A 22,868-nucleotide genomic window follows, 5' to 3' on the forward strand; every position below is an offset into this window, starting at 1 on the left:
CCATATATAACACATCAGCTGGGAAATTGTTTCTCCAGATAACAGATTCTGAGCTACACAAAGCTCTTTTAGCTAAAAAATGGGCAAAATCATTACACTTCCTTGGAACATGTTGGAAAGATATCAATTGGAGGGAGAGTGAATTGGTGCGCCAGATTCCGTAGTGGACCTCAAGAGGTTTTAAAAGGTTCATAGCATCCTCAACGCAGCTCATGGAGCTTTGAGGATGCTCATGGGGAGCACAAGACATACAACACCGTAAACATAAAGGACAGATAATATTTATGTGGTTTGACCTATAGTCTACAGACTATCTCAACAACCCACCAACTATGTAAAATATGATACTATAAAGATTCTTTATATGAAAAATGAAAAGAAATAATAAAAGGTCTTCCTAGTGCTTTTTCTTCGTAGTCCATGTGGCGCTTTTAAATTGACTTGACCAATTTTATCCATCAGCAATTATGGTCTCCATAAGTTTGTTACTTATCTATTGTCCTTGATCAACCAAAATCATGATTCGATCGACTTCTGTTCTCAAGTGAGTTGGTGAGTAACCAACAAATTTGCATGTGATTTTGTAGAGTTTCATGGTTGCTTTTTGCGTAAGTAAAAATCGACCCGTGAACGTGGAGAGTTTATCTTTTACCATTTCAGAATTTGATTGAAAGCAATGGTATCTGAATTTTGATTAAATAAGAGATAGTTGCATACTTACAACTAACGGCTGTTCATTAGACTCAATATAAATGTTTGCTAACAAAATCTCGTGATCATTTTTAAATTTTTGAGACTTTTTGAGTTTTGAATCTATTTTTTCAAAGTATTCAACTAAAATGGTATTTTAAAAAAAATTATATTTTTGCAATATGTTTAATGACATAAAAATTTAAAAAAATAATTGAAACTCAAATGAATTATAAATTTAAGACCCATGTACGTATTAGTGGTCTAATTGCAGGACGTTTATGTAAAATTATCACATCTAATACCTAATACTATGGGTCCCATATTCATTCTTGTTGGGCCCAATTAATTGATGAACTTCAGTTGAAACATTCGATTACCATCAATGCATGCCACATATGCCTATTTGCAGTCTTTTAGGTCTTGTTTAGTATTGAGATGCTGTAACTTTTAACTTACAACTACTATAAAAAAAATTATAATTATGAAACAAAAGTTAATAATATGTAGCAAATATAAATTTTAAATAATAATTTTGATAAAATTAGTAAAAGCATAATAGATTTTCTATCATATAAGTAAAAAATCATATCAATATAGTTTCCAATCTGCAGCAGTTAGGTGCTGTTTGTTTTTTGGTCTGAAGTCTGAATTTAACTTTTTTTCAGACATTTATTTATTTTATGTTGTTTTTTTTAACTTATCATTTATTATTAGACAATTTTATATGAGTAGAAAAATTCCACTTTTATCTTAAGTATAAAGTTTAAATGAAAATTTTCAATTTCAAATCTAAAAAATACTCTTAACAATTCATGTATTTCCAATATTATGTATAAACCTAATATTTTTATATTATTTTTGAAGTTATTTTTTTTAATTGCTTTAAATTTTTATTCACATGATAACATTAACTAAACTGAAATATTAAACAAATCAAATTATGTCCATTGTGATGAATCAAAAATAAAATAACAGTGTTGACTTTATAATAAAATTTGATGTTATCATTACATTTTTTAATTATAAAATTAAACTAAGATCAACAATGATAATTTTTTTTAATGGTACCAAACTAATCAACATGTGAAATTATAAATTGTGAAGAACAAATATATGTACCACTTAAAAGGATATTTAGTCAAACTAGTAGCTTTTAGGTTTTTCTTTTCAAATGTTGAAAAATAAAAAACAAACATGTCATTCAGACATTTTTATTTAGATTTATTAAGACTTTATCTAAATTCAGACACATTCAAATTTCAAATAAAAAAAAACGGAACCTTAATGTTTACTAAACACTTTAATACAATATCTTTTAAATTAGAGCTACCTAACTTCAATCCCAAACATACTCTTAATTTGCTTGTTTAACCATTGAAAAAAAATTAATATCTATTAAAACAAAGTGAGACATGGTGCCTAGTTCTTCAGCAATCTATCAATCAAGTAGATGTTTTTGGAACTGCTTATATCACAATTAAAATAGAGAACCGGATAAGTCAATTCCAGATTAGTCTACTAAGAACATGGCAGTACTCACGATATTAAGGAGCAAAATCAACAATCAAGGAAAAAAATAAAATTTAAAAAGTCTAGCTAGTTCTAGAAATGACAGGATATGAGTGATGTTTATTTTGTCAATTTTCCCGTCTTGGTTCTATTGTGATGTTTATTTTGTCTTATATTTCCTGAGTCGTTCATTTGTAGCCAAGACTCATTTATTTGTGCGGATGATTTTGGCTGCAAATATATATATATATTTTTTTGTAGCGAGTTGATAATCTAATTTCCATTCCCAATATCTAGAAACTCCCGAATGTATACTATGATATAAAGATTTTTCCCACAAACTTACAGGTGTTTAAACAATTTATTGAGGTGAGTTCAATCCAAATTACGTGCTTTTAACGAACCGAACTCAATAACTAATTCAGTAGAAAACAATCCATAAAACACAACACAGCAGAAGTTTCGATATATGTGGCTCCATAAGTCTTCAATAAGCACATGAACTTACTAAATGAATATATGCGAGGCAGTCCATCAAATCAAACGCAATATCTAATTACAGAACCCATGTACTGTTCTTTCTTAAAACTTTCTTTCGCATACAAACATGCATGCATTAATAAATTAAGGAGCTGGACAGCCATCAACAGAAACTCCAGGGGCCGTAGGGCACTGTGCAAGGGGGCAATGATCTCCGGCATCTAAACCCCACCAGTTAACTCCATAAATGTCGCTCATCCCAAGACATAAACTTGTTAGGAGAGACAGAAAAGCAACTCCCACATCGAGACCATTTGATAACACATAATTGTACTTTGCCCACCAATCTTTGTATTTCCTATACACTACCAAATTGTAGACAAACCCCACTGTCACAAAAGACAAGAAACTCGTAGCACCACCTACGGCCACTGCTACTTTGCCCCCGAGTAAATTTGAAACGTTGATGTCTTTGATCCATTTTTTCTCAGGAAAAAACTTCGACAAAACCCAAACCAACAATGGGCAAATTAAGCCAATCAAAAAGAAATAGAATAGTTTAGAGTATAAGCCATGAGGATAAAACATACGCTGCGGACCAATCACGCCCCAAACTACAGAGGTGGAATAGGCATTATTCTTTGAAGGACATGTCCATGGACTGCCCTTGGGTAAATTTTTGGGGTCGCAGATATGCTCAACAGCTGACAGCAGCCACCATGATGTTGCAAATCCAACAACGGATGAGACGAATGTTCCAATTATTTGTGCCACAAACATTGACTTAGGAGCAATCTTCATGTAGTGGGCCAATTTTAACTCGCTGATGAACGCAAGAGCAAAATCCTCTGCGGTCACACTGTACGCTTTGAATACCATGTTAGCTATTGGCTTGCCAGGGTATATGTACCCTACCAGCATTTCTGAAATAAGGTTCAACGATATATACTGCATGAAATTAAATTGGAAGTAATGATTAGTTGATGACACACAATTGAGCCTGATTTATACACACACACACACACACACACATTTAGAGCAGTAAAGAGTTGAATATCAATTACTTAGATAGATGGCTTATTAAGTAATTAATTACTTGGCCGGTTGTAGCTTGCAGTACTCCAAGTGGGAGAACAAAAATCAAGATCAAAAGACATGAAAACAAGATGCCCCAGTAAGGAAGTTGCAACTGATCCCCAAACGCTTCACAAGATAAAATTGCCAAACCGACTGCTGTGATCAATATTGCTAAGTACCAACACTGAGGAACTGGTTTGTACTTCTTCATTAGCCTATTGTGGACATCTTCAGTGCTGTTGTTGCTGCTAACATATGCTTGCTTAAATTGTTGCCATGCATCTCTACGAAAATTAAAAGGAAATTAATTATTTAATTTCTGCAATTAATGTAAATGAGAACATATTTACAAGGCATTCTTTGTTAAACTCATGAAGTTTGAAATTTTATTAGTTTCAAATTTTTTTTAATTTTCTTATTTTTTTTTAAATCTTATGTCTAATTTTTAGATATTTGCTTCTAAATATTAAAAAAAAAACAAGTTTTAATGACTTTTATTTAAATGGAAAATATCCGAAGTAAATATTATATTATAAAATATCTCTAAATGAGATCAAGCATACGTTACCGTCCATAAAAAGCTATAAAATGACTGAGCGAGGCTGTGACAGCGGCAAATTCGAATCCAAGTGCAAATAGGTACACAACACTTAAGTACAAATTTGAGTAACCTTGATATGCTTTTGAGTTGAACGTAAGATCGGTGTCCTTGACAACTTTGGAGACGTTATAAAGATGACCATATTTGTCAAAAAGTCGGGTAGAGGAAAATGGAAAATGCCTGGCATTGTTAGAATTAGTGAAATAAGCGATTGGCGTGATGATGTAGAGGAAGAAGATGAATCCAGTTGTCATATTAATGATTGTAGACAAGGGGTAAACTAATGGATTCCCCGAGTAAGCCGCTATGGCATTCCAGTCCAAGGCAAATGAACCAATGCCAAAGCCATTTCGACCAGAACCAATAAGTTGAGCTGTCACTGAATCTTTCCACAACCAACAAACAACTGAGAGCGCACCCAAAGAAGGAAAGAAATAGCCTGGTACGATTGCATAAGCAAAACTTGTGACGGCTGCCAATATAAAAAACTGAAATTTCGTAATCCCTCTTTGAGGCCTCGATTTCATGACTTCATGTATTGACCTGAAAGCGTGCATGAGAACAACACTAGCTTACAAAGTAAAAGAAGCCTCCAAAAACCTAACACCCATTAATTTGTTCACTTTGAGAAATAATTTATGTCCATTGAAGGTGTACATGGAATATAAGCCCGTAGAAACATGCTAAAGAATGCACATGTCGTATATATCATAAGAATTTCTGATTCAGTGCATATATAAGTGATTGAGCGAATGTAAATACAAAAAAATACGTACCTGTAGAGAAATACGTCAACTAAAGTGAAAGGATACCACATGTATGGATTATTTACCAAGAACTTCATAAATATTCCTGCAAACCCATAACCTAGCATCTGCGAGATAGATTCATATAGATAGCTAGCCAGTGATTAATTTTGAAATAAACAATACATAAAACATCAAAATTAAGAATGACTATGGGCATGCAATTAGAATTTAGAATTAATTACCTGACTTGTCAGAGTCAGCAGTAACCCTACCCAGAAATTCAAATATTTGTGATAAAAGACTTTCCTGACCGTCAATATTGTAGCACTGGAAGGAACACTTAATCCTGATGTAGCCAAAACACAAAGAAGTACATGTTCTTTAATGTTGAAGGGCCCGGGATTCATGGAGAAGGTCCAATTTGTTCCCGGAACTTTCAAAAGTGTAGATGGAAGCGTTGATGCCATCAATTTTCCGAGACCCAAAAGCAGTATTTGGATGCAAGTAGTTGAGAGCCCGATAGGGTTTTGACGATAGCTAAAGAATTCTTTCACAAAAGCTAGAACCATGCAAGTAATTGGTCCTATGGCCCACGTTCGAAATGTTAATGTGGGGAGAGTCGGGTCGTCGGTAATAGGGATTGTAAGTCTCACTTGTTCTATCGGCGAATCATTAATTTCATCCTCTGTGGCGTGTCATTAGATTAGTAGTACCCATAGCATATTGATTTCTCTTGTATATGAAAATTAAACAGATTATAGAAAAACGCCATCATTTACACAGAAAACTAGCTATATTAAATTTCTATGTATCTAATTAAAAAACAAAAGCAAACCGTATATATTCATATATATATATATGCACTAGTAATTCAATGAAAACCATTTTGATGAGTTTTCAAACAAATAATTATTGATAGAGAAGATACCTTCACCGCTTTGAATTTTCTTGTTCTCCATGACTAAACCCATTCTCTCAGGGAAGAGGAAGATAACCCGATTCTCTATGTTTTTCTCGTTTTAGATCATATATAACAAATTCAAATTTAGAAAAATTCTTGCTAACTTGTTAATACTATCACAGCATTCCTTTTTTTTTTTTTTCCTTTTCCTTTTCCTTTCAACAGACGTATGTGCAACTAAAAATTTTTATGGAAAGTATGCGTGGGAAATTTGAATACCTTAAATATAATTATTTAGAAAAATACGCACACAAAGATTTTATCAATGGAACTAGCTGGCACCCACTATTTTGTTTACTTTCTAATATACGAAATCAAGAGTAAAAGGAATTTGCCGAAAATTAAAAATGAAAAACAATTAAATTGCTAATCATGTACCGAGATATTATACTAATAAATGCTAATTACTAATTAGAATGCAAATGAAGAGGCGTAAAATATGAATAACTGAATTAGAATGAAAATTGGTGAGGCGTTACTTGCAATATCTGCCCACCAACAATAGTAATTAATTGGAGCTCGAAATGTGATTGACAGCAAGGAAAGTTTCGAATTGATTGTGGGGATAGAATCCTCTCAAATTAAGAATAAATCAGGAGTAGTCAGCGGTGCTGTTAAGTGCTAACAGTCTAACGCCTTATAAGTTTTAATATATATGCTCGTTTACAGTACTAGAAAACCCAAATTTTTTTTAAAAAAATTACCTAATCCATTAACAATAAGTACAAACCAAACGGTTTATATATTACAAATTCAAGTTTAACTTTTAATACTTGTCAAATCGACCCGAAATGCCACCCTTAATTCATAACTGTACATTTTAATTTTTTAATTTATTTATATTCCACATTGTTCTTATCTTTTATTTTAACTTGGTATATTTATTTCTCAAACTTTTATTTACTGATGATTCAGAAAACATCATTTCCTTCTTTAAATCAGAAACATCAATGGTTAAGTAGGAGTGCGAAAATTATTCAAAGTTCTTGAAGGTGGACATTTTATTTTCAAACCAAATTAGAGGATAAAATCAATTAATATGTATCAGTAAAATGAAATTACATTTTAAATAAAAAGGTATTATGTTGAAAGTTTGCGAGTCATTATGTCCTTCTTAAAAATAGTAAGGGCCTTAATTTTATTTGTTAAACACATTTATCTGTTTTTTAACTTATAACGTGCAACGCACAAGGAGAATATTTTGCTTCCTTTTTAGAATGTTAATTGTTGTAATTGGGCTGTCATGTTCTCGTGAAATGGGCCACCATTTATTGCTGATATTTTCAACCAAAAGAATAGTCCTTTAGATAGGAGATTTAAAACTCGGGTAATTTTCAGAAATCTTTCCTGAGATTTGATATAATTTCACTTAGATGGTGAGTTTAATTGTATTTTCATTTATCTCCTCTGCTGTTAGTATACATACGGTTTGACCATTAGTTGACTTGTAAAATTACTAGAATATCCAAACCACTTAAACAAAGCCTAAGATTTGGCGCCAACAACTTCAAACGAGTGCTTTTACCAATGAGTGTGTTTATGGGCAAAAATAGGGTACCATACATTTACCTCCTCTTCTCTCCAAATTCAACCTAGGTCTTGACTTTTTCGACAACAATCGACGGTGGGTGGACGGGCTTTTGACAACAAATTGATCTCCAGCAGCGCGTGGCACTACCTCTGCCAATTTTGGCCGTAATATTTCTGCCAAGTTACCGGTAATCTTGGCTGTGCTTATATTGCAAACTCCTTTTGTTTCTCATTTTAACAAAATAAAAAATAAAAAAATCATCATGTTCATGTGTTTTTTTTTTTGGTGAGAAGGTCTATCTCTAGTACGAATGAATCTCTCTCTTGTTTCCCCATCACCTTTCTCTCTCTGGAAAGGTTTTTTCCTCATTCCATTATTTTTTAAAAAACATGTAGAAACAAGAGCAGTTAAGTAAAATACACACATATATTGTTGTTTGTAATTTATAATATAAAGTAATAAAATATTATTTTCGTATTTCATATATAAATAAATGAATATTATGACACAAAAAACAGAAACGGTTTGCTCTCCCCATTTTGGCCGGATTTTCCAGAATAAGTTGCAGCTCTTTGTACTATGACTCTCCTCCATCTATATATTCTACACACATTACACAATACTTGCTTCCCCCCATTCTCCATTAATCAATTAATTTATATGTTTTTAATTTTACAGGAAAGGAACAAACATTTTCTCAAGCCCATCTACTCTCTTAATTAATTACTACTATAAGTACTCAATATTTAGATTAAAAAGTTGGATTCAACCCATCTCCTTCTTTCTTTTATATAAATCATTTTTCTTTTTCTTTTTTAACCATATTTATTTATACCGAAATAAAATGATGTTGATAGCTAGATGAGTGTAAGATTGATTATAGATGAGTATTAGGATTGATTGTTGTGTAAATATAAAAAAACGGTTTAATTAAATTGGTAGGTAAAAAATGACACATGAGGTGTTCGACAAAATGCCTATTACGGTTTGTTTGTCTCATTTTAAGTAGATTAGGTATAATGGCACATTGATGGGAAGACAAATTTTGTAAGCTCATCATGTAGCACGAAAAATCTGCGAGAAAGGGCTTAAAAAGCCATTTACGAATTCTGCTGGTTGCACGCATGACGGGTGTTGAAACGCACACGCGATGAGCTCTCGTCTCATTCGCGTTTCAGCGCCCATCGCGCGCGCAACAAGCACAATAATGCGCGTGCGATGAGAAGCAGTCATTGCGCGGGCTTTGCTTCGTTGTCGCGTGTGCCCCATTTTACGTGGCCATTGCGCGCGTGACATGCGGCCATTTATTTTTAATTTTTTATTCAAGTTTCTTCTAAAAGAACACGCGGTGATGGATTTTATTGGTAGTATTTTTATTTGGCGCATGCAATTGGTCTGTAATGTTGTGCGACAAGTTCTTATCTCCCGTGCGACAAGCTTGTCATACAAAATTGCCCTCGAAGATGTTTATGTGTTTATTTGTAATATTTTGAGCTATGATTTTGATTAATGAATAAAAAATTGGATTTACATATATAATGGCCAAAAAGCCGCGGTCTAAGCATAATCCACCCGATCCAAGAAAGGAACCAGACATGATGAAGATTCCGGCATCGAAACATTTCCCCGGGCATATTACAAATACCTCTAAATTTGGAAATGTCATGGAAGCCATCAAGAGGAAGTTGACGAGACAACAATTAAGCTTATTGAAGAAAGACATTTTTGGCCAGTTCACAAAAATGGATGCCTATGTCTTCAGTGGTGCAATTGTGCACAACGCATTATACCAGGTTGAACACCTACATTGATGGCCGAAAGACACGAAATCAAAACTGTTTGCAGACATTGATATGGTGTGTGTTTCTACATGGTTCAATATAGTTCTGATAATAATAATTTCAAGATTTTATGATATCTTAACATTGGATAGGAATTCTTATCGCCATCTACAGGTTTTAATTCTAATTAACTTGGAAGACAACCATTGGGTTTTAGCCCGGGTAGACTTCCGGCGCAAGCAGATCTCTATCTATGACTCAATGAAGCAGTTTCGCGAGGACAAAACGTATGGTCAGCTATTGAAGCCACTTCAAGTTATCTTTCCCCAATGGCTGGAAGATGTTGGGTTTTACGACATCCGGCCAAACTTACATAGTGCGGAACCCTGAAAACTGGTAAGCGTTGATGACGTACCTCAACAACAACCCGAAAGCGGCGATTGTGGATTGTTTATGTTAATGTTTACGATGTACTTAATGTTCAAGCTACAATTTAATTTTGACAGTTGGCATGGACAATATTTTAGGAGGAAGATTGCCATTGACATATTTAACGGTGATATTATGTTATAAATGATATATTAATCTTTTATATTAATTATTGAATCTTGTGTCGACCGAACTTCCATTCATATATTTAAGATTGTTATTATGTCTGTTTTGATACCTTGTGTTAATGAGTTGATTGTTGCTTGGTGAGAATCATGAGTTGCCTTCTTTTTTGTAATTTCATTGAGATGTTGGTCGGTGAGAATCTGTGTTGTGTTATAGGTTGATAGTAGCTTGTGTCAAATATTGGTGGTTTGGTTTTTATAGCAAAATTGAATCCCTTGCTGGTGGAGACTGGAATGGTTTATTACTGAGAGAAGTAAATTATATTTTTGTAGTTTTTGATTTCACCTCCAGACAAACATCCTGTAATTTGGGGAGACAACATTTATCTCCTGTGTGACATGTTGTTGTCTCCCCAAATTACAGCATGCTTGGCTCGAAATTAAAGAAACAAACATTCTGTAATTTGGGGAGACAAGCATTGTCGCACGGGAGATAACATCTTGTCTTCCCAAATTATAGAATGCTTGTTTCTGTAATTTGGGGAGACAACAACATGTCACACGGGAGATAAATGTTATCTCCTCAAATTACAGGATGTTTGCGTGTAGGTGAAATAAAAAACTACACCAATATAATTTACTTCTCTCAGCAACAGACTAAAATTGAATCTATCAAGTTGTTTGTCACCCAACCGACAACACAAATAACAAACATTTTAATTTGTGCTGAGACCTAAAAAACGTTAATATTAATTAATTGAATTGGAAAATAACACTAATAAGAATGACACCATCACTTAAATAACAGTCACATGTGTATTTCTGCAGCTTACAGTTGGTCACAATCACAATTTGACTGAATTTGATCAGCCTATACATCTAGTAGTCGCCCATATACACAAAAAGAATAAAAATAATAACTACACTAACAGTGTGCCATGATAGATAGCTGCGTTATACTTTATACATGGCATTGTCACTGTGTTAATATCACATTTATACAAAATATACAAAAATCTTCTGTACATTCATCTGCAAAGACATCTCTATCGTCATTTGTTGCCATCATCCCAACAAAATCTTCTATTGCCGTCACTTGCTCAATGTGAACCTCATCATTCAAATCAGGGAGAGCAAACTCATTCTCATCCGCTAAGTCAAAGCAGTCCATTTCAATTGACCTTTCGTCTCTATCATATGTGAACAAGCACACGTTAATAAGTGAAAGTAAAGTAATAATTATGAATAATAATAATAATAACATTGCTAAACAACAACAACAGCAGTTACAATAATAAAGAAAAAATGATAATAGTAATACATTTTAATGTTTTTCATGTCACATGCATGTCAGATAACAAATAAAAACTGAGTACGTGCGACAAAAAATGTCCACGGGAGACAACACTTGTCGCCTAAAAATATAAAATGTCTGCATGTGAGACAAGAGCATGTCACTGCACAAAATACAAAAACATTGTTTCACTTGTCGCCAAAAATCTTATTTGTTGCATAAAAAAACAGAAATTGTGTTCGTGCAACCAAAAAACTGTCGCACGAGAGACATACAGTTGTTGTCCAAAAACACAGAATGTATGTGCGACAAAAATATATCGCCGCACAACAGACAAAAATAGTGTTTTTGTGCAACAAGACTTGTCCCTCGTGCAACAATTTTGTCACCTAAAAACACAAAAACTCAATACGGGCGACATCAGTTCATTGCACATGCGACAACATTGTCACCCAAAAACACAGTCTGTATTAGTGCGATAAGGTCTTGTCGCATGGGAGACAAACTTGTCACCCAAAAACGCAGAAACTGTGTTTCTGCGACATGCGCACACAAACACTGCAAATTCATAAACATATCAACTTAAGCAAACTTTGGCGGGAAAAATAAAAATTACAGCTAAGACTACTTCTATTTTACACACCCATTTGAATAACAATAACAAATTTTTGGCTTTATAGCCTTATTACGCTATGTATAGTGTAAATCACAAACATAAAATAACTAATAATTAAATTTTTTCAACTCATGGCCACATATGGCTAAACTCATTCTCCTTTTAATCAATTTTTCCACCACCAACCCATGAACAAGACAAATCAAACACAACCAACAACCACTTATAAAACTCCAAAAACAAGAAAATCAAAGGCATTTAAAAATTTTAGACTTTGATAAAATAACTAACCTCTTACAAACTCCAATAACAGTGGCATCTTCCGGCCGCCGTTGATCGTCATCGGTCGATGGCCTTATCCGACCACCTATATTTTTCTTCTTAATGGGTTATGTATACTCTTGATGTGTATTTCTTTTTGTTCCAGCAAATGAGAGTAGGTGAGTGCAGTGAAAATTGTGAGAGAATGTCATCCATTGCTTTTTTGTGCTGGGGAAAGAGAAGAGAAAGAGAAATGCACTCTTTTACACAATGGATATTGTGTCTAATCGGTTAATACAATTGTCCAATAAATTTTAAACCATTTTTTTATTGTTATTTGATTTTTTTTATAATTTCACCTTATCTTTTACATATTTGCCCTCGTCAACTAACGGTCAAACTGTATGTATACTAACGGCATGGGAGGTAAGTGAGAATACAATCAAACTCGCCATCTAAGTGAAATTATATCAAACCTCAGGGGAGGTTTCTGAAAATTGCCCTTTAAAACTCTTATATTTAGTAAAGTGATATTAGAGTCAAATTTTGATAGTCGAAATGTGGTGGTAGAACAATTTAGATGTGTCTGAAAAGTTTTAGATCCGACGGTGGTTTCGTCCAAACGGAGATTGTTGAATTGCGTCCTACATTAACTTGTTAAAGGAAGTCAACTAGGTTTATAAGTACAATAAATCCCTCTATCTAATAGGTTAATTTTTTTGAGAGAAATACCTAAATATCTTGGACCTAGTCCCCAACCTCTAGTATCAGAGCCTGAGCCTGAGCCTGAGCCTGGACTTTAAGGGTTTTACCAAAATATACCAACTTTTGGGCAGAATTGCTAATGATTCTAGCAGGTAGTCCAATCGTCAATTTTCAAATTAATTGTAAATCTAGTAAACAAATTAAATTCATACTCAATGCATATCTGCAGTTGCGTGGTTACGTGTTTCGAGGGAACTTTTATGAAATTTTTGGTAAATAATCCTTATATTTGGTATCCTTACACCTTACTTGATGTAGCTACCTTTCTAACAGGTTTTCTCGATCGTGACTCTCCATACATAATAGAAATATTGAGGTCAATGCACTATTACAAGGAAACTAATTACAACAAGCAAGCAGGTGTGGTTTTGACATTCCGGTCAGTGCACAAAGTAGAAAGTGGAGCAAAGGCCCAAAGCGGGGTTGACAAAGTTTCAACGCTTTACGGTGGCAACAGTCGCAGGCTTTGCCTATGCAGTCATAAATACCAGGCTATTTCTTTCCTTCAGTAGGTGCTTGTTTTGTTGGTTTCGGAAAAAACTCCGTCATAGCTCAGCTAATTGGTTCTGGCCGCACTAGCTTTGGCATTGCCTTGGTTTCGCCTGGAATGCAATATCTCGTTACATGGGAAACAATGCTAGGCATTTTCCGTTTTCTTCTTTCGACATTTACGATAAAAGTGGCCAAAACAAAAGTTCTCAATGAGAATGACCTTACATTCAATCGGAAAGAGTATCAAAGCTACTCAAATTTATGTACAACTGCTACTCTCCCATTAATGGTTGGGTTTGAATTTGTGGGTATTACAGGTATTATCACTCATTTTGTCGTTTTCCATGCGAGGTACACAATGGCACTTATTGGCACAATGCTTGATTTCTCGACTGACTTAATTCCCATTTGCATTTCTGCACTAAAAGGATCAATAAATTTAATGCAGTAGATATCTTGTCTACGGAGGCATGGCATATTTGACTTCAGAACTAAGTTCATCATATATCTTGCCTAGTCCATTCCAGTAAAAATTTGCTTCTAGATTGTACTTACAAATAAACCTCCTAAGTTGAGAACTTGTGAATGGGTGAATCAGCCCAGTCATCCTTTTGCCTTAGCAGTTTTGTTTGATGCATATCTACAACATCCTCTTATCAACAAGCTAATTAGAAAATGATATTCAAGTTAGTAATCCTCCTACTACAAGTCCACAATGGCCTGAGATTAACAATACTTGATACTTTCTTCATGTAAATGCAGTCTATAAAGCTTTTTCATGATGCCCTCATAGAGGAACCCTGCAAGAGACTTATCAATCAACTTAAAGACAGAGGATCCTTAAGGAGTTCACAGGGCACTGACTAATCTCAAAGCACAAGCATCAGCCATTGATCCATCCAAGTAAACTATCTTATCCTAACCTTAAAAGATTGATCAACAAAATAGTCATATATTTAATAATAAAAAAACCAATCTTTGGGTCAATAATGTAGCTATCAGAAGCAATAATGTGGAAAAAGACATAGGTAGAGGAATCTATTTTCAAGTCAGAGACCAATATCTTTTATTAATTAAGGCAAAATTGAACTTTACATCTAAAAGAGTACAAAGGCTCAGTGTCTGCTAAAGCATTTTCAGCTATGTTAAGATCAGAAAAGGCAAATTAATCTACAAAATGCAGTAACAGAAAGTAATGAAGGCTGCAATGCCACTTAAGATACAAAGTCTGTCTAACCTGCTTTCACTTCTCATCTTCTCCTCTTTTAACTCGCTTTGAACTTTTGAGTATAAATGACATGACTCAAGAACTTCACTATAGTTTTTGCTCCGATGGCAGCTCAAGGCCTCCTTGAGAATGAGCAAACTGTTTCTTCCATTAACATGAGCACCTTCCATGTCTTCCAACTGCATGCTCAGCTCAGTCAACTTGAGAGTTGTCTGTACACCCTCCTCCTCAGTATGAACAACTCTGAACTTCATACTTAGTATGCATTCTACCACTTGACATGGAAGAATATCTTTGGCAGGAAGAACAGATCCAAAGCGTATCACAAAATCCTTGTCTGTTGGCCAATGTCGTTGGCCCCCAAGAGGGCTCCAGCTAGCTAGATTAGCAGCTTGCTTCATCTTTTTGTTTACAACAATCCAACTGAGCCGTAGTCCATCACGAAGCTCTTTCCACAGCTTTCCATCTTTTCTCTCTTTTTCCATGGAGAAAATTGGAGGAAGACCATCAGAAACCGAAAGGGTTACTTCACCTTCACCATCATCATCTCTAGCTGCATAGGTGGTCAGAATATCAATTCTAAATGGGCAGTTATAAAACCAACCATTAAATCCATTAGCATTTGGGATGCCCCATAGAACCTTTGAACATATGGCTTTATCTTTATATCTGATATCTACAATAGAAACAAAATCTGATGGCGAAATAGTTTCAAATTCATCCATATCACCATAGTATTCAGCTTCAGTCCATTCTTCTGGGTACTCAAGATATTTATTCCAGTGATACTCGCTGACTTCCTTGTTAACTATTAGAGGAAAACAATCTGCATAGAACTTTCTAAATCCACCAATTGAAGCTATCAAACTTTTGACATCCTCCCTATTGGTTGAAGGCCACATAGAAGAACATACATTTTCCCACAATCTCTCTTCTCTTGATATGGAACAAAATGCAGCACAAGTACATGCTGCAGTAGCCAAAGTTGGGCCATCGAGACGCCTCAATATGTCATAAAAGAGATCGGTGCTCAATGATGCTGTACTCTCAACTGATGCAACTGATGTAGCCATAGACCTCTGATCCACCAAGTCAAATAATATGCAATCAGGTCAATAAGTAATATTGATATAGAATAATAAATAGCTCAGCAAGTGAAGACAAAAGCATTCTGGAATAAGAAAAAAGATAGAGAAAGGTAGAAAGAAACAAATAAGGAAGGACAATAGTCAATTAAGAATTGCAGGTCTTGCAACAAAAATTCAGTACAGGTATAGTTTGTTATTAGTGCAAAGTCTTCACTAACTCTCCTTAAACTACACAAAACCTGCAACTCTTCCATCTCAACAATGGAGCGAAGAGAAAATAATAATAATAATACTAATAAGTCTTGTTGAGCAACAATCATTACAAGCATATGTTTCCCAACTGCCTAAAATAGTATACCATTTCCAACTTCTCTGCCTCCCCAACAAATACAGGGCCATCTAATTCGTCCAAGAATTCCTGCATCAACCATTTTCCTGTTTTTAAGGGCCTATACCACTTTTTTTCCTTCAGTTTGGGACTATTATACACTTAAATCTGTTAGGTAAACGACAGATTCAGTTCAAGAAATTGGTTCTCCCTGAACCCTTTTGAAATAACAGAAAATCAAGAGAGGTACCGATTGCCACGCCCAAACAAGGAGCAATTGGCTCAAGAAATTGAGAGTAATATCAGCGACTCACAACATGACAGGTGATTGATGACCACCTGGAAACTTTGATGACCTAAATGCTTGTAATTAGTAACTGACACTCATCCCACCACCCACGCACACAGCACAGATAAACAAGCACAAAACTCTGCAGATTCGGGCGAGGAGAAAATAGAGAGGCAGACAGATAATAATGCCAGAAACAAATACTGCCGGTGATGCCTTAAATAACGCGTATTCAGGAGTTACCATATTCAATATATTGTGTGGAATCATCTTTTAAATAAATCATACAATACTACACTGAAAATTCACAAATGCAGCGGCTTCTCGAAATGAAAAACCATTTAAGATCAATCAACAAATGAATCAAGCACATAAAACAAACGCAAATGACCCAGTACAGAAGATCAAACTTCCATAAAAACCGTCTAATTAATGCATCACTAATCCATTCAAGTTGTGAGCATACAAATTATGAAATCTCAAAACCCAAAAAAAAAAAAAAAAAAAAGGGGCCATAAACGCTAGGCAATAAGTTCACTGACCTCAAAAATTAACCCGGCAAACCCAGATGGATCAGATGACAAATCCAATCTTTTAAAGAAAGCAAGTCGGACAAAAACGGTTTTTGGGTCACTTTCTGATCTAATCAACTGATTTTTGTTTAATTATGGAAATTTCCTCGGCTGCCGTGCCATGTCTGTATTATTGTGTGAATCATGGTTTTTTTTTTATTTTGGGTTGCTATCCGATGTGAATTTGATTATATTTTCTTCATTGATTTTTAAGTAGACTGTATTTCCTCGTCAGAGGATATCATATACACACATTAACCTACGATTTGGACCCACCACGTTTATTTGTCTATTTTTTTTTAATTGGATGTTGACAAAATTAAGACATTTTCAAAGAAACTTAATTCCAAATTTAATCATTATAATAAGAAAACCAGGAACAAGCTACCGTTACTTGATTCCATTTCCTGCCACGAATACAATGAACAGTTTTTTTTTTCTTTTTTTAGTAACTTTTAAATTTTAGTCTAATTTGCCTACTTATTTTATATTTTAATTATTAAATCATATTATAATGTATGTATGTATGTATGGTCGTTGGTTGCATTAAGAGACCAATATGTATATATATTAATTATTAAGGGGATTTGAAATTGAAATGAAAAAAATAAATAAATAAGCAAATCTATGGCACATTGCGGGGAAGATGTTTGTGAAAACGCCAGGCCACTGGTAATCGCTTGTCGGTGAGGGATAAAGCTCAGTACCAACCAATCAAGAAAATAGAACATCATTTAAGATTTCACGTGCTTGTTTTTGTACTTGAAAGGAGCACATTCACCCTTACCAAGAATTTGCGTTGCCTGCCTTGACCTGAGGAAGGGGCTGCAATTGCAATGCAAGCCAAGTAACATTCAAATTAAGGTAAAGAAAAGAAAGGCAAAAGAGGTAATCAATTAAAAAACCAAAAAATAAATAAAATTAGACTTCGTGATCAAGTCATGTGATCTGCTTTGATTGATTTCATGGACTAAAAAGTAAGCAAAGAACGGAAAGCTTTAGTTGACCTAACAAGAGCCAAGAAGGTGTTAAAATTATATCGGATGGTATGTTATTGTAAATGGTTGAAACTGCCTTATCATATCAAATTTTACAGCAATTGAAACAAATTGAATTAGACTTTTTTTTCAAATTGAGGTGCTATAAATTTCAGTTAGTTGTAGAAAAAAATTGAAAGTATAAAATAAAAATTAATAATATGTAATAAATATAAATTTTAAATAATAATTTTGATAAAATTATTAAAAATATAAAAAATTATATTATATAAATAAAAAATTATATCAACATAATTTTTAAATTATAAATTTAATACTGTAATTATAATTTTTAAATTATAACTGCACCCGTAATCATCGAAGGACAAAACGATTGTGTTGTACCCTCCTAAATATTATATGTATAATATCCATGGCCATGGAAGTGAAGTGGAAACGGGGTATTGGAGCAGCGCACGAGGTGGGGCCTACTGCTCGAAAATGACAACGCCTCAGGGGTATCAATATTATACGTGGGGTTGCACTTGCACTAGAGGTGGTAAAAATACCCGCTCGATCCGGACCCGAATCGTATCCGGGTGTTGTGGGCTGAGTATTATCCGGTCCGGGTATGAAGTCGGATCGGTCTTGAGCATCACTTGATAAATTCAAAACTCGAATTTTATTAAAAAAAATTATAAAATATATATTATTTTAAATATTTTATATTTATTTGACTTATTTATTATACATATATAAAATTTTAAACACTTAAAGTTTATATTTTCATGTCAAATTTTATTGAAATAAATTTAAAACTTATAAAATTATCAAAAAATAAAAAATATATACACATAAAATATTAAAAAAATATAAAATCCGGGTACCCGAATTAAAACCCAACCCGGACCCGGACCCGGACCGGTTGTATCCGGGCAGGGTCCGGTCATGGCAATACCCGGACCCGGCCCGGGGTTTTGCCATCTCTAACTTGCACCCACTAGTAGCAAAGATGCGTCGGGTCATCATTTTATTGGCAATTACAGTAAGAAGAATCCCTTGGAAATATATACTTTTTGTATGTTTTTCTTCCGTCTTTTTAATTGTATGTGTGTTCGTCATGAACAAAACAGGATTCAAACTTAGATTCATAAATAATGATACAATAAAAGCAACAAATGATTCACGTACTACTGCGAGAGAGAGAGAGAGATTAATTGACGACCCATAAATTCAAAAGTTTCTGATTAATCATAATCATAACAGAATTAACATTGAACATAGAGAGTTTATATAGCTTCAGTATGGAAGGGGAGGTAGGAACTCAACTGCTAAAGCTGAATAGAGAGAGTAATTGAAAGGAAACACATCGCTTGGATACTAATAATCTAATAAATTTGACCTTTTAAGCCTCGGATGGTTCGTCCTTGACTTTGTCCTTGTCTTTGTCGTCGGCGGCATCATCGGATTCAGAGGAAGCTTCGTTGCTTCCTTCAACGGCGTCGTCGGGATCGCGAGCAGGATCGGATTTGTCCATGGCGGCTCGAACCTTGTCGAGGAACGGCTTCAAAGCCAACTCAATAGCCAGCCACCCAAACGCTAGAGCACCAACAACGGTCAGCGCTTTCTTCATCTTCTCCACACCCCTCCTTTCCTTAAACTGCGCTGCTTCTATTTCTATCTCTATGCCACTAGTTAGCTATCAATTTTGTCTTCATTTTCTAGGTCAAATTACAACAAAGGGTATTTTAATTTTGTCTTCGTTTTCTAGGTCAAATTACAACAAGGGTATTTTTCCCCCTTTCTTGCGTATTTGGAAAGGAAGCAATACACTAATTCCCCCTCCCTCCGCCTCCGGTTTAAAATTCGAAAATTCGGTCCCCCTTTGTTTGCCTTTTACCTTTAGCCCTATTTTCCTCTTGGGCTCTGCTAATTACGATCACATTATCATTAATTACCAGTGTTGTATTAAAGGATTTAGCTTTAGTGCTGCATTGAATTTTTTATTAATCTTGTAGAAATATATAATTACTAATTATTGAATAAGAATATAATAAAATACAATTAGTAATTATTAAATAAGAATACAAAACTAATTAAAACTTAGCAGCATATTACTGTACGTGCAAGTGTTATAGAAGATCATAAAAAATTGAACGCAACTCAACATTTGGACCTAGATCCTAAATCCTATATTAAAATATAAGAATTTCTGAACATTTGATTTGCTTCTTCAAGATATACAGGGTATTACTTAATTGATAAGAAAAATCTCACAAAATTAAAGACTACGTGCAGACATAATAAATACAGTCAGCTCAGTTCAATTTTTCCAGTCATGCAGATCACAGTAAAATGCGTAGCCCACGCACTTAGAACAAAACATTTAACAAAAACTACAATAACTTTCTAGACATTTATGAGTTAACTAAATAAGCCGTGCCCAATTTGTGCTATGGTATTTAAGTGCTCCGGTAAGGGATAACAATCCTTGGCAAGTGCCACACCGAAAGCTATTTGCCTGTTAAGATTTCCTCAATAAGTATTAGATCACACGCTAATTAATCAGAGTCTTTTTTTTTTTTTTTTTTGGGTACCATTATAAGAAAGCAAAAACAAAGGAGTGATGCTTCGAATTCTAGATCAAGTCACCCTGGTGGAACAATATTAAAAGATAACATCACTCCTTTCCATGTCCCCACACACTCCTACAACAAAGATGTTTACATGACCAGGTGCTCCAAAAATTATAACCAGTGCAACATATCTAACGACCACGGCCACGCCCGCGACCACGTCCACGGCCCCGACCACGTCCCACCGGCCTCCCTGAATTTGGAAAGAATTAGAAAGATTAATATCATCAGGAATCATGAAAAGAAGCATACACAAAAAAAATGAACACATGAATGAAGCTTAATCTGAGAAATTATGTCAATACCAGCAGTCGGCTTCTTTGGCTTGACCCTAGGTGTCTCTTCAACCAGCAATGTTTCAAGATTCAAGCTGTCAGGAAGGATATAATAACGGATATTGTTACCCCTCACACTTAGGTGATCCAAGTTCACTGGATTTTTCCCCTTCAGCGTAAGTTTCACTGTTTTCAAATGTGTGTTCATACTGATATCCACACCTGTAATAAAACAGTCAAATCTCCTGTCAGAACAGTTTCACCATCCATCCCCGTGCACAGAGTTAATAGTATTTCACCAAGGAAAACTATGCAATACAACTCTGCTCTAGTTATTATGTCACTCAAATAAGTGCTCAGAAAATATGAACATTTACTACCAAAGAGAAAGTCCTAAAAGGAAAGAAGAGGGGGGGGGGGGGGGCGCTCATGAAAATAGTACGAGTATGAAGGTTCAAGGTAAATGCAGCAGCTGCGTGTGTGATTCCATGTCATGGGGTTTTGCACGTGTGCAAAGGATGCATGTAGCACAGAGAGAAAGGAGACCCCATTCTAACAAAGGAAAATTGTACGAACATTTTCTACAAGGGCAAGAACTATGAGAAAATCAAGAAGGAAACAGGTTACTCAGGTAATATGGCATCAAGTGCTTATGACATTGTACAAACACTTCTCTACAAGGGCAAGAACTATGAAAAAATGGAGAGGGAAACAGGTCACTCGGGTAATATGGCATCAAGTGCTTGTAAACAGTCAAAAATGGCAATCTTGCATTGGTGCTACACATAATCTTCAACTTCTAATTTAAAAAAATAAAATCTCCAATTCAACCAATCACTACGTTTACCCTTTTAACTTCTTTTATGAAAGAAGGTTTCCCCACCAAAGAAACAAGACAAATCCCGGTTACAAAAGAGCAGCTTTGTCAACTCCTTCGAAGTTGATTGACCGCAGGACATGCGGCTTCCATAAGAAAGCTAGTCAATGGAGTTTTTACACTGAGCTATAAAATTTAAAAACTTTCACTTACCAAAAGCAATTTCTCAGGATTGTAAATCCTAACTTATTAAACGTCCTAACTACTTAAACCTTACTTCATCGACTTTAGATACCATCGACAGTTTATAATGTATTAAGGACAACCTCGGAAGCAATTTCCTTCCATAAAGGGTAAGAAAACCTCTAAATTTCTGTTAAGAGAGAAAGCAAGGCACAAAATCCATCAACTTGCTGTGATAAAAACCTGTAGATGGGTATGGATAACTAAGGCAGACATACATCTCTAACATGAAAAATTTAAACATACAAAACTAAGCAGTTAAACAAGGTATTATCCTAATATATAGCAAATTCCAATGCTTCAATTAAAGAAAAGACAATATACATATCCTAGAATGGGATATCCTACTATCATCTATACTAATCCGTACTGTTTACACGAAAAAAACAGACAAGAGCACTAGGTTCTAACTCATACTATTATCTATACTAATTTAAGTCTTATAGAAGAATCATGACTCGCAGTTTATCAACTAAATTATATACCACACTGGAAGCCAATAGAGGGGAAAAAATGAAAAAAAACCCCAAAATGAAGTGGTAACTCCAACTCAATTGTTCATAATCGAGGCACAACTAGTCTAGCAGTTAACAATTTGTATTCTAATCGGAAATTAAGCATATATGTAAAAGAAATAAACAAAAACGAAAAATAAAAGGCTAGGGTTTAACAAAACCCTAGATGTACTAAACCCTGAAAAAGGAAAAAGGAAATGAAGCAATAATAAGTGAAGAGAAAATAACCTGTGATGGTTCCGTGAACAATGGTTCCGTTCTTCAGTTCAATCGACACGGTCTCATTGTTCAACTTCATCAAGAACCTGTTTGATTTCCGATTTCAGTCACGAGCAAATTTTTTTTAAAAAAACAATAATAAGGCGAATCACAACAGTAACAATAAAAGGAGAAAGAGTAATTGTTGTGACCGACCTGACGAGCTTCATTTTGGTGAGCAAGACGAAAGCTAGGGCTTTGAAGCAAAAGCGGAGAGAAGAAGATTCTCTGCTACTAGGAAGCGGGAACGTTGTGCTGCACTCTGTGGATCTGATTTA

At 34.7% G+C, this 22,868-nt stretch overlaps 4 protein-coding genes across 5 annotated transcripts; all 4 read right to left on the minus strand.

Moving 5' to 3' along the window:
• Positions 1–2,826: 2,826 nt before the first annotated feature.
• LOC18049786 (oligopeptide transporter 1) lies at positions 2,827–6,080 on the minus strand. Its single transcript, XM_006444039.2, has 6 exons — positions 6,038–6,080; positions 5,352–5,794; positions 5,137–5,234; positions 4,328–4,903; positions 3,779–4,043; positions 2,827–3,630 (listed from the first exon to the last, which is right to left on the minus strand). Exons 1-6 carry the CDS (start codon positions 6,078–6,080, stop codon positions 2,827–2,829), a joined length of 2,229 nt encoding a protein of 742 aa, XP_006444102.2.
• A 7,027-nt stretch (positions 6,081–13,107) lies between these two features.
• LOC18049787 (F-box protein At2g27310) lies at positions 13,108–17,098 on the minus strand. 2 transcript variants are annotated; one of them, XM_024186924.1, is made up of 3 exons: positions 16,840–17,098; positions 14,602–15,671; positions 13,108–13,474 (listed from the first exon to the last, which is right to left on the minus strand). In XM_024186924.1, the coding sequence occupies exons 2-3, from the start codon at positions 15,663–15,665 to the stop codon at positions 13,429–13,431; spliced, it is 1,110 nt and encodes a 369-aa protein (XP_024042692.1). In that variant the 5' UTR covers positions 15,666–15,671; positions 16,840–17,098; the 3' UTR covers positions 13,108–13,428. The 2 variants fall into 2 exon arrangements, with proteins under 2 accessions (XP_024042692.1, XP_006444103.1); XM_006444040.2 differs by lacking the exon at positions 13,108–13,474 and having other exon boundaries at positions 14,413–15,671; positions 16,840–17,064.
• A 1,965-nt stretch (positions 17,099–19,063) lies between these two features.
• LOC18049788 (outer envelope membrane protein 7) lies at positions 19,064–19,680 on the minus strand. Its single transcript, XM_006444041.2, has one exon. It carries the CDS (start codon positions 19,477–19,479, stop codon positions 19,252–19,254), a length of 228 nt encoding a protein of 75 aa, XP_006444104.1. The 5' UTR covers positions 19,480–19,680; the 3' UTR covers positions 19,064–19,251.
• Positions 19,681–20,147: 467 nt separating this feature from the next.
• Positions 20,148–22,868, minus strand: LOC18049789 (small nuclear ribonucleoprotein SmD1a). The gene is made up of 4 exons (XM_006444042.2): positions 22,747–22,868; positions 22,561–22,637; positions 20,788–20,979; positions 20,148–20,675 (listed from the first exon to the last, which is right to left on the minus strand). Exons 1-4 carry the CDS (start codon positions 22,758–22,760, stop codon positions 20,614–20,616), a joined length of 345 nt encoding a protein of 114 aa, XP_006444105.1. The 5' UTR covers positions 22,761–22,868; the 3' UTR covers positions 20,148–20,613.

The sequence above is a fragment of the Citrus clementina genome, unplaced genomic scaffold, assembly GCF_000493195.1.
Source record: "Citrus clementina cultivar Clemenules unplaced genomic scaffold, Citrus_clementina_v1.0 scaffold_3, whole genome shotgun sequence".
NCBI classification, from domain to species: domain Eukaryota; kingdom Viridiplantae; phylum Streptophyta; class Magnoliopsida; order Sapindales; family Rutaceae; genus Citrus; species Citrus x clementina.

Excerpts from the sequence above, each read along its gene's own strand:
- LOC18049787 (XM_006444040.2), bottom strand. The coding sequence starts at position 15,665 with ATGGCTACATCAGTTGCATCAGTTGAGAGTACAGCATCATTGAGCACC.
- LOC18049789 (XM_006444042.2), bottom strand. Across the intron at positions 20,980-22,560 it reads TGTTCACGGAACCATCACAG|GTGTGGATATCAGTATGAAC; the intron begins GTTATTTTCTCT and ends GTTTTATTACAG. Across the intron at positions 20,676-20,787 it reads GCCAAAGAAGCCGACTGCTG|GGAGGCCGGTGGGACGTGGT; the intron begins GTATTGACATAA and ends TTCCAAATTCAG.
- LOC18049788 (XM_006444041.2), bottom strand. The coding sequence starts at position 19,479 with ATGAAGAAAGCGCTGACCGTTGTTGGTGCTCTAGCGTTTGGGTGGCTG.
- LOC18049786 (XM_006444039.2), bottom strand. The coding sequence starts at position 6,080 with ATGGGTTTAGTCATGGAGAACAAGAAAATTCAAAGCGGTGAAG. Across the intron at positions 4,904-5,136 it reads GTTGACGTATTTCTCTACAG|GTCAATACATGAAGTCATGA; the intron begins GTACGTATTTTT and ends GCACGCTTTCAG. Across the intron at positions 3,631-3,778 it reads TGCAAGCTACAACCGGCCAA|TATATATCGTTGAACCTTAT; the intron begins GTAATTAATTAC and ends AATTTCATGCAG.